The sequence below is a fragment of the Ambystoma mexicanum genome, chromosome 8 (assembly GCF_040938575.1).
Source record: "Ambystoma mexicanum isolate Mex_15411 chromosome 8, UKY_AmexF1_1, whole genome shotgun sequence".
In the NCBI taxonomy this organism is placed as follows: domain Eukaryota; kingdom Metazoa; phylum Chordata; class Amphibia; order Caudata; family Ambystomatidae; genus Ambystoma; species Ambystoma mexicanum.
This window is the reverse complement of record NC_090929.1, coordinates 542,991,814-543,006,096: the sequence shown is the minus strand read 5'-3', so window position 1 is coordinate 543,006,096 and position 14,283 is coordinate 542,991,814. Positions and strand designations below refer to the sequence as shown.

At 46.8% G+C, this 14,283-nt stretch overlaps 1 protein-coding gene across 4 annotated transcripts in view; it reads right to left on the bottom strand.

Annotated features, from left to right (window-relative positions):
- DFFB (DNA fragmentation factor subunit beta) overlaps positions 1-14,283 on the bottom strand; it is a 355,076-nt gene that overhangs the window by 88,847 nt on the left and 251,946 nt on the right. For 3 of the 4 annotated variants that reach the window (XM_069610255.1, XM_069610254.1, XM_069610256.1), the window contains one exon: positions 13,439-13,630. The exons of the other annotated variant lie outside the window; for it this stretch is intronic. In XM_069610255.1, coding sequence (XP_069466356.1) covers positions 13,439-13,630 — 192 coding nt within the window. The remainder of the gene's footprint in view (positions 1-13,438; positions 13,631-14,283) is intronic. 4 annotated transcript variants of the gene reach the window in all.

Here is a 14,283-nt window from a genome sequence, read left to right as displayed (position 1 = left end):
TCACATCGTGGCCTTCATGCAGAACATCAAAGCTGAGTTTAGGTCCTGCATGACCGAGCTCACCACACGTCTAGAACAGACAGACCAACGACTCACAGAAGCCGAACAGAGGGTAGGAGAAGTCGAGGACTTAACCCAGAGCCATGACGCAACGCTAATAGAAATGCAACGCGAGATTCAAGCGCTCCAGACTAGAAGCGAAGTGCTCGAATTTAAAGGAGAGTTCCGGGACTTTTTTTTATTGTCCCTACGGTTCGGCCATGTGTTTTTAAGCATAACTCGGTAGATCGTAGAAAACTTTCCTATGGACCTTACCCGACTTTTCGTCCATTAACGCACTCGAAATCAGCCGCCATTTTCTGATAATCCTATCATTTCCCCCCATCGACCTGGCTCACCTGCTTTTGCGGCACTAAATCAAATCCCCCGCCCCTGAAACAGACTTTATCAAAACATTAATATTCCCCGCCTCTATCCGTGACGTGACTGTGCTGCGTAGGCAAACGCGCCCAGGCGTCTTCTACGCGACTCCACACAGAACCCGGAAATCAACACAGATCAGCACACAACACAGCGCGCCACAATTCGGAATATGAAACAGTACTTTTAAATCAAACCGCAAGATTGTAAATTTGGTAAAGTACATTTATTTGACATCAAATGTTTAGAGAATATTCAGCGATTTTCATTTTTATTTGCTCACGTTCCAAAAAGTTCGTTTTGAGGCACGCGATGTTCCTTTGCTGTACACAGGGTCTTAGATCATCTCACAATACAGCGCCACAATTCGGAATATGAAACTGTGGTTTAAAAGCAAACTGCAAGATTGTACATTTGGCAAAGTACATTTATTGGACATCAAATTTTTAGAGAATATTCAGCGATTTGCATTTTTCTTTGCTCTCGATCCAAAATAGTTCGTCTTGAGGCAAGCGATGTTCGTGTGCAGTACACAGGGTGTTGGTTTACGATAAAATAAGCTCTTCGGTCGCACTGATAATCGCATGGCTGTTCCAACAACGAGGCACTAGGCCACCACAACGGTCTGTATGTTGCATCTAGCCGTTAGTACCGCGTAAGGGCATACTTGTACTTGGCGATCGTCCCACAAAATGGTCAGGGTGGTAACGTTGTTCACGCGGAGAAGCAACTGGCGGTTATAAAAGCCATCCGCCGGTGTCTGGTACTCGTGACACAGACAATAATGGATGAAGTACCTGTTTGAAAAACATAAAAAATGAAATTAGTCTCACCATCAGATCTTTATTAAAATTATTCATTTTATATATTAGGTCGGGAAATTATTTCATAGCTAGGACAGTGCAACTGGGTTTTATACGTCAAGGGGGGGCTCTAGGATACTGAGACAGTCCCCCAGTGCAGGGGTTGACAGGGAGTGCAGGTGGAGAGTGGAAGGGCCCAGGACCGAGATCGCAGACAGTGGACCAGTTGTAGCAGGGGAGAGGGAGAGAGAAAGCAGAAGCAAAGAGGAAGGTTTTGAGGTGCTTCCGTAAAAGGAGACGGTTCTAGTGCGCGGTAAGCTACTGTATAGTAATTAAATTGCGGTATAAACTCATCTAAAGAGTTACTTACATTATATTTGCATTTTCCATTGTGTCTGTGCGTAGGGCAGCCCCGAAATACCACTCCTTCTATGCCGACGTTATTTCTTCTAATGAACGAACATGAAATGGCTTTCGTTTCTGAAATTATATTCATTATCGTTTCTTACGTGGTCCCGGCCTGTCAAGGTAAAATAACAATAGAACCTTATACTGAGTCGTGGGCCATTCTGGCACCCGAGAAAAAATCAAAGCAGCTGACCTTCACTTTGAACGAGCGCACATTCCTAGTTAGCTACATTCAGTGTAAGGCCATCTCACAGGACTTGAAATTTACACTCCATCTTTGCATTTTGTCTGCGTGCTTTGCAGCCCCACAGAACCATAAATACGGAGACATTCTATATTTTTTGAAAAATGATTTATATTACTGTTTGGTTTAATTTAATGCGCAAATGAACAAGGTTGGATAGATACACATATTCAATGGGCCTGCGACATGAGGAGACTCGAAAGAACAGACAATCAAATTACAATCATTTAAACCGTGATGTGTATTTCTCAATGAGCTCTTCTTTAGGTGGACATGGAACAGAGGCAATGTTGGGTGGCAATGCAGTTGTCCCCTGCACAGGTTCGTTCACAACTCCATTTATGTGCCTATCTAGGACGTCAACAATAAGTCTCTCAATAAACTCATATTGCATATCCTCAAACACTGGTTTGATCACCCATTGTTTACTTCTTTTAGTGAAGGCCTTATTGTAGCGAAGCGTCCCTAAAGTTCCGGTCGTCCTACTTTGTTGACGGCCAACATTATGGTTATGTGCCAAGACCGCTAAAAGAGTCCGATTTATCATGCCCTCCATGCCAAAATGCAATCGTTTTGGCCTGTACTTTAGGCACATATTGTGGAACACCTCCAAATCTCCTGTGTGGCAGAATTCCGTGAGTCCCCTCAAAGCTTTTGTTATAGTTTTATCAAATACAATCTTTTCAATGGCTTTGTGAGTGGGTGATGAAGGAATCAACCACTTCTTCTTCCGTGCCTCCTCTGTGGACAAATGGTCATGTTCACAATTGTGGAAATGTTGGTTCGTGTTCCATCGGTGAACGTTTGTACAGTGTAGCATTACTGACCGCCATTTTTCCAGTAGAATTTCCAACGACCCTCCACATGTTTTTGAGCTCCACCAAAGATGGTTGCTGATTGACTTGGACCACTGTGAAATACCTTGCATATCTTTTTTTTTACCTGCAGCCGACAATTTTTTATTGATTGTTTTTGCAAGATGCCAAACGTCAAATTGGTGATTTATATTTTTGTACTCTTCTCTCATTGTCTTGGCAATTGAAACGTGTCGGTCCGTGGCTATCAGGTCGATCACCATTCCCCGCGATTGTAGTTCTTGCAATGATGCTACAAAGCCAACTTTCTCCATGGCCACTGAGGATGTACTTTGTGACACCTGCACGACCACCAAACTCACAATTCTCTTACTTTCCATGTCCTGAAAGTGGTAGGTGCAGTACTTGGCTGAAAATCCTGGGCTGTCGCACTGTCCATCACCGGCTAGCCTGAACCGTTTGCCCGCGAATGTACTATCAATAGACATTTTTTCCATTCTCCAAGCTTCGCTAATGGCTGGAAATAGATAATCGGTTTGGTATTTGTAGAACTGAGTTTTCGCAATGAAATGGATTCCCACAAACTGAAAGAAAGACTCTAATTTTTTAAAACTTGAACCACTAAAAAGTGCAGCCGCTGCACAAAGTAGATTGCCTGCTGGCAGTTGTCCCAGCATAGGTTGTGCAGACCATGAGAAAGGATGATATTTTGTACAGGTGGCATGTATTTTAAGGTTAGTGCCTCGAATTGCACGAGTCACATTAATCAATGGCTCCCCACATACTTCCCCACCAACCGAATGCCCACATTTCATCCGAATAATAATATCAATCAAACAACTATCGAATACAATGAATTTGGCCTCTTTCCTTATACTGTCACTCTGCATCCCAGCTGGTTCGGCCTGTAACGTTGAGGACATGTCACTCACATGAAAGGTAGAATCTCTGATATCGTCTTCCGCTATGTTCAGTGATATTGATGGTGTTTCATTGTCGTCCACTTCATTCTCTTCCATTGCAACATCTGTTCCTTCTCCGGCGATGGGTGAATAAAACAATTTCTTCAACTTTCTCGCGGTCTTAGTTTTCGCGGGTGTGGATTCTGTGAATTGATCTCCGACTGCATCCGAACTACCAGGAGGACATTCACTATCAATGGCTGGTGGTGGTATAGCTCCGTTGTCAATCACTTCATATTCTTCCCATTGGCACGATGCATCTCCAGTCTCAAGTCCCTGCCAAAAGGTTTGACAAGCAACATCTCTCGTTCGCTTCACTGTCTGTGTAGATCTAGTTCGTACACCCACTCGCAACTAGAGGACAGATTGGAAAAGGGATGTTCAGTTTAAACACAACTTACAGTATTGAACTATTAACAGTGAAAAACAACATAATATAGTGACCAGGACACTAACCTTCTTTTGCTTTCTTTTCTTTGAAACTTTCTTGCCTCGAACTTCAACATCAGGACGCTGTTGCTCCGACTCGTGTGTGCATGTCTCCACTTCCTCTTGCGCTGCAACGACTATATTTTCCTGATAAGCACATCCATCACGCACTGACGCTCCATCGACTCCCTGAAACATAGAACTTTCATTAGTATGTATAATATCGAAAACACAAAATGTACTTGGGGACCAATACCCACGTACATCTCAATAGCAAAACACGAATGAACGCTTTGTGTAGAACATTCAAACGACAATTATTCACGCATTGTTGATCTAGTTAGATGGAACTGTCAAGATCCATACCTCGGGCTCCTCATAGACTTCCATTGATGATATTATTGAAGATGATGCTTCAGTGACTCCCTGAAACACAGTAATTGCATTAGTATGGTTTTCTATTTTGATAAAAAGAACAGAAACTTTGTGCAGGCGTGAACGGCTCATCTAAATAGACCTGCACAAACGATCAGTTGTCTAAAATAAATAATGGATATGTAAATATGATTCGATTTGCTCGATCGTTGGAAGTGTCACCACCCAGAGATCTGCATCAACTACTAGGGGTGATGTTCTTGTAGAAGAAGCTCCGTCATCTCCCTGAAACATAGTACTTGCGTTAATAAAGAAGGAAGTATAGCGGATGTAATCACGTCATGTGATTTCGCTTGATCAAACTGTCAGTATCCATACCTCGAAATGCATAAGAACATCAAGGGACGATGTAACTGCGGTGCACACTTCTGCAAGCTGTTGCGCCGACCCGTAACTGCACGCTCCCCCTTCTTCTTGGACTAATGCTCCATCGACTCCCTGAAACATAGGACTTTCATTAGTAATGAACACAATATTGAAAAAAGAAGACACATAGGAGGGCGACGACAGAAGGACATATCAATGGCTAAAAACGAAAGAAACATTGTGTGTAACAATCACGCTACAAGAATGCAAGATCTGATGATCTCCATCGATGGAACTGTCCTGAAACGTACCTCGAGCATCTGAGTGACATCAACGGTAGTCGTCAATACGTTGGACTCCTCAGCATCTCCCTGAAAGACAGTACTTGCATTATTTTGGATAACAATAATTATAACTGAAAACAAAGACTAGAGGACGAGTACAAGGGTGTACCATTAGGTAAAATAATTACACGATAAATTAAAACTATTGATTTACATGCCTAAAACAAGTCAGTGGCAGAATAGCCAAGTAAGATTACCCGATAGGCGCTTGAAGTGGCTGATGACTGCAATAACGACACGGATGGAGAATCTTCCGCCTTCATATTGAGTGGATACATAAATGGGGAAATTATTGTTAGCTAATGCTACACACTACCGCAAGGCCGAGAGATAAATACATAAACTTGACTCACCAGTGGAGGGATGTGGACGAATAGAGTGGGAATAGCGGTTGAGAGCAATTTTCGCCTCGCTCGCGGTGTGTTCTTCTTTATTAGCAATAATGTGGAGTACATGTCTGAGCTAAAGTGCCTGCTGCAGATGCGGTATCGATCACCCCTCTTGTCCGCAAAGACTTCTAGGACTCTACTTTCAAGCTCAGACGGTGGATATCCGCAATATCGGACCCATTCTCTTATCTGATCTATTGTCTTAGGGAAAACATGCATTATAATACCTTCAGATTTATTATGGGTCTTCGAAGGGCAACCGCCAATGGAACAGGCAGGCATTGTGGAAAGTTCTGAAAAGTAAAGATCAACAATTCTCTATGAATACCAATGTGTTAAAAAATTAAATGACACATAAAAGGTTCAATGCAAGGTTCGTTTTGGTTCTTGGAACTATACACGTTATTCACATGCGGATAAGTATTTGAATAACTTTAAAAAAATTGAAAAATAATTTGACTAAACTCAGAACATGTGACTAGTTACTTGCATGTACTGTCTTGAACGAAAAGAAATTGCACGCAAAATGATTATGGTACATGGCCTTACCTTGACGAACAAACAGTTAGATGCAGGGATCAGAGTAGTTTCTTGTCGTAGAACAGGGAGCAGTTCACAGGTTGCAAACTGACGAGTTTCCTCGAAGTGGTCACGGAAGTTCACAGAGACGAAGAGCAGATAACCAGCACCTTCACGGGTTGACTAGCAAAGCGCAAAGTAGTTCTCATTAGAAATATGAAGTGGGTTATAAAGAATTTGAAACAGGGGTGTGTTTGTGAATGAATGACGTGTATATGTCGTGGCATTATGCGGTTTTCAGGGGGCCGTCCAGCGTGAGGGGGGGATGCTTGGCAGGAGACACGGGGTCTGGAGGTAGACATGGGAACAACAACCCATGCTCTATAGACCACTTTGAAGTGTACATGGTCTTTGGCACCTCTTGGCCTTTATCGCTCCCTGACAGCTCCACTTGCCAGCACAAGTACCCCGGTGCGAACTGCCTTTGATAGGGCGGGGGGGTGGATTGGGGCGGTGGTCGTGCAGACAAGACACAGGAAGACTCGTGAATGGAGACACACTTATGTGGATTGCAGGGGGCCGTCCAGCGTGAGGGGGAATGCTTGGCAGGAGACACGGGGTCTGGAGGTAGACATGGGAACAACAACCCATGCTCTATAGACCACTTTGAAGTGTACATGGTCTTTGGCACCTCTTGGCCTTTATCGCTCCCTGACAGCTCCACTTGCCAGCGCAAGTACCCCGGTGCGAACTGCCTTTGATAGGGCGGGGGGGTGGATTGGGGCGGTGGTCGTGCAGACAAGACTCGTTTGCCGCAGGGCCTCACCAAGGAGAGGCCATCTAACTGCATGTAAGAGGCAGGCTGCAGGATGCTGGCCGGAGACATGTGGTGTGACAAGACAAGGCACAGGAAGACTATTCAATGGAGACACACTAGATTCATTTAAAAAATCCAAACAACCATTGTTAAAATATATGTTGGGTTTTATTTTAGATCTTAATTTCAATTGAACATAAATAATAAACATTACACATTGTAAAGTTCCGGTTGCAGCACATCCAGGGAAAATCTGCGGTATTGTCCACTGCCGCTGGGGAAATGTTGTCTAATGGCAAGTACCGCACAGGCAGGTATTACTCTCCGAACGCGGTGTCCGAGCCTCCCGTGAAGCCACCAAGTGAAGCAACGATAGGCCACCAGCCTGTACCACCTGTGAAAATGAAAGATGCAAACTGTATTAAAATGACAAAACTTTCTTATCACTGTCGATTCAGGTAAAAAATGTCATTCTGCTTTGAAAAAAATTCTATCTAGAAAATGCACAATATGGAACCAGTTTACATGCATTCGAATGATATGTAGATGTAATTTTATATGTGGGAGACGACCATGACATAGTAGTGGCATCACTGACATCAAAACCAGAGTATACTTACTCGTTACTCGGATTACGCGGACGAACAGTGCCGCGAAGTTCGTGCATAAGCACCATCATCATCCTCAACACGGTCCGTGAGAGGCAGGCTTCCCTGAACTCTGGCAGCTCGGTGATGCATTGCGGACTTGGCTCGCCTTCTGAAATGTAGGCCAAGCACCCGGAATTTTCACGGCAGCAGCAGTTCTCCTCCTCAGTTGGCATTAGCTCGCACCGATTGCACGTGCACCAGGTGGAGACGCCGTCCATGCGACATGGTCCAGGCTCTTCATCCGTTGACTGGTCCTCCCAACTGCCGTCCGAATCCCCATCGTTTTCGCGTGCTTGCCTTTCCAGTAGTTCTTCCTCGGTGTACTCGGGCTCGTACATATACGGCATTATTGTAGCCATTGTGTGGTAAAGAAAGTAAAATAATTTACAGAGATGGTACAGGTGTTCACAAGGCCTAGAAGCGGCGAAGGTAGCTGACCAGAGCACAGAAACGAGTCACAGAATACTCAAAGTAACACAGAGAGAGGAATGGAATCGAAAATCTGCTGCTGTGTGTTGTGAAACAGTGTGTTTATACTTATTGAGGAAAGAGGCGTCCTGCCATTTCCATGGCGACACTTCATTAGCTGAGGCGCAGCGATTGTTGACACGAAACGTGCTTTGGCGTTGGGAAATGGGCGGTACGCGTCTGCTGATGTCAGGCTCAGGGGCGGGGGATTTGATTTAGTGCCGCAAAAGCAGGTGAGCCAGGTCGATGGGGGGAAATGATAGGATTATCAGAAAATGGCGGCTGATTTCGAGTGCGTTAATGGACGAAAAGTCGGGTAAGGTCCATAGGAAAGTTTTCTACGATCTACCGAGTTATGCTTAAAAACACATGGCCGAACCGTAGGGACAATAAAAAAAAAAGTCCCGGAACTCTCCTTTAAGCAGGAGGACCTGGAGAATAGGGCATGACGGAACAACCTGCGCATTCGAGGGGTCCCGTCGTCTATCCAAGACAGAGTTACCGGAATACATAAGCAATTTTTTCCAGGCCCTTCTCCCGCTCAAAGCCCAACTCGTCCTGGACCGAACCCACAGATTGCGCCCGAGGAGAGGAGTAGACTCAGACAGCCCCCCGGATGTAATCACTAGAGTCCATTTCTACGCCACCAAAGAGGCCATCTCGGCGATAAGCCGCACCAAGGACGAGCTCTCATTCATGGGGACCCCACTTCAGATATTCCAGGATCTCTCCCTGATGACCCTACAGAAAAGAAGAGCCCTCAAGCCCTTGACCCTGTTCCTCCAAAGCCAGCAGATCGGCTAGCGATGGCTGTTCCCTTCCACTCTCCAATTCACATACCAGGAACCCTGCGCAAAATCAGCCATCTTGAGGACGCGAAGTCCATCTTGCACCCAAACTCCCTGGAGGCCTCGCACTCCTCCAGTCCACATCTCCCGCCAGAAGAACCGGACCAATCACCCCAAAGACAGCAGTAACAATCCTGGTCTAAAGCACAGAGGCGCCGGAAGATGCGATGATCCAGTCATACCCCTCTATCGTCAACTAGCCGATCCCGAAACCAAAGCGGAATATAACTTTGCCGCGGGCCCCGAGCGGCCCACACCCCACTCCGAGGAGTATGTCACCAACCCACCCTTGGAGGCGAACCAAGTCCAATGGTTCTATCCCGGGCCCGTTGGCGGGGAAAACTGTTTTGGCCCCGTTGGCCGTGGAGGAGGCCACACAGAAAACCCCGGCCCCCCACACACATCCATGTTCACCCTCCCGTTGGAGAGGTCATAAAACACGACCACTAGAGAACCGCATTGTCACCAAGCTCTTGGATGATGCCTGAAACCCATGACTCTCCCCCACAGAACCCACCCCAGCCGTCGAGGAAAGTCCACGAAGCCCCTCAACCACACCTGAAAGTGTATTTCCTGAACCTCAAAGTCAGAGGCTTAAACGGGCCGCAGAAGAGGAAATCCATGCTACGGCGTCTACAGATTGAAGAGGCCTCGGTCGTATTCCTTCAAGAAACTCACCCGATTCCAGCAGATTTCACTATGCTCTGCGACAGACAATTCCTGTTACAATTTCTGGCATTGAACGGCACTAAGAAAGGTGGAGCAGCATTACTCATCGCTAAGACACTTCGACCACAAATCTTAGACACTTTGCTTTGCCCAGACGGCTGCTTCGTAGCAATTAAATGCCGGATCTACGGCCAGCTGTACTCCCTTATTTCGATCTATGCCCCGAATGATAAACAGGAAGAGTTCTACTCAGCTTTGGAAGATGCCCTCCGGCCATTCGTTGAGGGACAGACAATAATAGGGGGAGACTTCAACGGAGCCCCTGACCCAATCAAAGATAAGTCTCACCCCCCAGCTCGTAAAGACTATAGTGTGGCAACAGCTCTGCTTAAACTATTCCGAACCTTAGATGTGGTCGACACATGGAGTCTTACATCCAGAGGTCCGCGACTATTCATTCTATTCTTATGTACACAGAACTTACTCCCGCATCGACCTGCTGCTGGCTTCCCCCCCCCCACCGATGAGGTAACCATAGGTCCCAGAATCTTATCGGATCATGCCCCGGTCATGCCAACATTGAGAGCCCATGACCCGGATCCGCTCCCAAAACGCAAGTGGTCCCTATATGACCCGATCTTGAATGACATGTCACTGAGGGATGTGGTAGCGAAAGCCATCAAAGACTACTTCAAGGAAAATAAGAGCGAGGGCACCTCACCGGCCAATACGTGGGACGCAATGAAAGCGGTTGTGAGAGGAGTCCTAATCTCCCAAGGAGCGGCCTACCACAAAAAGAAGCGTCAGTCTCGCCAGATCTTACAGGAGGAAGTAGAGAGAGTGGAAGCTATATGTAAAGCAAAAAACTGGACGCCCAGAACCCATCGAGCCCTGCAGATAGCTCGGAAGAAGCTAGAAGCACATTACGCTGAAGACACAGCTCAGATTCTCGCCAGAACTAAGCAGAGCTACTACGCCAAAGGGAACAAGACCAACAAATTCCTGGTGGAAAAGCTGGCGAAGACCAGAAAGAGAAACTCCATCCCAGGCCTCAGTGATTCCCAGGGCAGAGTCCAGTTCGCAGAGGGAGAAAAGCAACACATCGCAGTAGCTCACCTCACAGACACGATGACAGCTTCCCCGAGACCGCCCGAAGAGCAGCTCTCTTACCTGAGAGACGCAGCGCTTCCCCGGATCGCCCCTACAGTACGAGACGAGCTGGAGACCCCGATCACGAGCGAAGAGGTCGACAAAGTCATCAAGAGTCTCAAGCCAAGGGCCCCGGGTCCAGATGGATTCTCGACCCGCTTTTACAAAGTCTTTCGCTCGCAGCTGGTGACCCCCCTGACATCGCTCTTTAACTCTTTCGCTACCTCGGGGTCAATTACCCCATCAATGCAGGAATCGATCATGGTTCTCGCCCTGAAGCCGGGAAAAGACCCCAGAGACATCACGGCGTATAGACCCATCTCCCTACTAAACCTGGACGCTAACATTTACTCAAAGGTCTTGGCTAACCGATTAGCGAGGGTGCTCCCGGACATTATTGACCCAGACCAGACAGGATTCGTACTGAATAGATCCGCTGCAGACAACGTCCGCAGGGTCCTAAACCTGGTCGAAGTCATGATGCGCGTAAACTAGCTGTGCTAGCTTTAGATGCGACTAAGGCCTTTGACAAAGTGGATTGGTCATTCCTCCGACTTACCCTAAAGTCCTCTCACTTTGGACCCGCATTCCAGAAACTGGTCTTGGCGAACTACCAATCACCGAAGACCTTGCTCTGCGTTAACAGTTTCCTATCTAACCCGATCCCTTTATCATGCGGCACCAGACAAGGATGTCCCTTGTCTCCCCTGCTCTTCGCCCTGGTCATGGAGCCACTGGCCCAACGGATCCGACTGAACCCCAGAATCAAAGGCCTCCATGTAGGCCCCACTCAACATAAAATAGCACTATATGCGGATGATGTGTTATTAACCATATCGGACACCACCCAATCGCCGAGGTCCTCCCTGGCAGAAATTCATCGCTTCGGGAAGGTTTCAGGATTCGCGATAAACTTTGCGAAATCATCGGCTCTGGGGGTGAGACTGGAGCAGGAAGATAAGGATTCTTTCAGAGCCCTCTGCCCGATCCAACTCAGTGAAAAGTCCATCCCCTACCTAGGAGTACAGATCACAGCCCGACCGGAAGATACCTACCAAGCGAATTTTCAGCCACTATTCAAGACCTTGGAGGAAGACCTCACTCGCTGGCTCTCACAGGAGATCTCGCTATTGGGCTGTATAGCGGCATGTAAAATGAACCTCTTCCCACGGCTGCTTTACACTTGTTCGGCCATTCTAGTTTTGATCCCCCGGTCCCCACTATTGCGCCTCCAGAGGAAGGTACTACACTTCATCTGGAAAGGTAAGTAGTCAAGGATCCCGCTCAGGACGATGCTGAGCAGTCCTAATTTAGGAGGCCTAGGAGTCCCAGACCTCCAGAAATACCAGATCGCGGCCCAGCTGGCTCACACTGAAGGCTGGACGATAAGTTCGAACAGACCTAGATGGGTCGAGAATGAACAATCCCGCTTACCCCTCCCCCTCCGCTTCCTCCTGCATCTTCCCCCCGCCCTCCGAAGAACGTGGCCAACAATCCTCTCTTCCACTAAGCAGACTTTAAAAGCCTGGGAATGGACACGTAAACAGAGGGGAATCCCCAGAGGCCTGGGCCCAGCTTCTCCGGTATTTCATAACCCGGCGTTCTCCCCAGGAACCCACCTAGTGAACTTTAAGAACTGGATTGCCGGCGGCCTAAGCTCCCTAAGCCAGCTTTTTGAGGAGAATCGGCCACTCACCTTTGAACAATGCGAAAACACCTTTGGCTTGGCGGAAACAGACAGATTCACATATGCGCAACTACGGCATTGGTGTTCCCATCCAACAACACGCGAGGCAGCGACACGAGATCTAGACCCTACAGAGCTGACAATCGCAGATCCCCCACACCGAGGGCGAATCTCAGCGATGTACAAGCTGTTGCAGACAAATCTTCTCGTCGCTAGAGCAACCTACATGAACCAATGGGAAACAGATCTAGGACACCCAATAGAAGACCAGGTCTGGTCAGACATTTGGTCTCTCACACGTGCCTCCTCCTTCTGCATTACTAATTGTGAGTGTCCCCATAAACTACTTCTAAGATGGTACTACCTGCCGCTTAGACTGCATCATTTCAACCCAGCCTTGGACCCTCGATGCTGGCGTCGATACGGCCTACAGGGATCGTTCATTCATATGTGGTGGTCTTGCCCAGTGGTTGCAAACTTCTGGGCCCAATGCATCGCCACCATAGCAGACATAACTGAGATAAAGCTGCCCTTGGAGCCAGAATCAATTCTATTAGGAGCCCCGATCCCAGGCTTATACCCAAGATCGGGTAGAAGAGCCACCCTCCTTACTCACCTGCTCCTGGCCGCTAAAATCACAGTGGCACGAACCTGGAAATCGCCGGAGGGACCCCTGATGATCCTATGGTGGCTGAAACTCTGGGACATTTGTGTCGCAGAAAAGATCACGGCGGCAAACAGAGGCCTCCTTCACCGCTTCACGAACATTTGGTCCCCAGTAATAGACTATGACCAGAGCTATCCAGCACTAACTTTTAAGCCACGAGTGGTAGCAAACGCTCTAACGACTGGGAGCACGGAGATGATACAACGGACAGAAGAACAAGATTTGGACGTTAACTGAGGGGGGACGGGAATGGGGTTGGTAGGGGAGGGGAGGAGATGATCAATGAGCTGTATAGATTGTCATGAAAGAGTATGTTGTAATTTACTTTTCTCTGGTGTGTCGATCAAAAATAAACATGTTTAAAAAAAAAAGTGGACGTACTGTTAACATGCAAGAGGGCAAAATATACCTTCAAACCATTGTCCATCCTCATCACGGGTTTCTGCCAGAATATTTTCATTTAGGCTCTGAATCAGATCCACAAGGATTTTCCGCCGCTTTGGACCTTGTTGTTCATCAGAGAGTAGCTTCTGGGCCGCTTCCACAATGTCATCTTGCTGTTTGTAAAAGCTATTTAAAAGCTGATTTATGTCACTGACATCTACAAATTGAAAAGGGAAGAATACCAGAGCTGAAAATCTGCATATGTATATCTTGAAAGTCAGTCTTCAAAACTGCTCCGAGTTGGGTCCACATGCACAGTACAGTCTAGGCTCAAATTACATGCATACAAATTCAGCAATTATCCAAATTGATCTACATCTCTTCAATATTCATCTTCATTTGAAAACGGTTGGCGATTAGCATGTTTGCTGCACTAATACAAATTGATTTCTGTCCTGCAAAGCAGAACATTTTGCTAAAGTGCAGCCAACTAAAGCGGTCTATGCTATAGGAAGGGAATATTCCCATTTTCCTCACAGCTTTGCGTCATGCTGCAGTTACAACGATCATTTGGTTCTCTCTTTACACAAGTACCTGATTGCTACCTCGCAGTCAGACATTCATGCTGATATGGAGCATGAGGGTCAAGGCAGAACTCTACAATGCCTGCGCAAACAGATTGAATTTGTTGGTTTAATACAGGTAGGGAGCATCTTTGCTTGAATACAAATGAGTCCAACAATAGGTTTACTGAGGGGCTACCAATTCATGGACAATGAATCTGATGTAGGCACACGAATGGAAACATACAATTTCAGAGTTTGCAATTCTAATCATACTGGTCCCTGTGAACTACCCAATGTATCATGT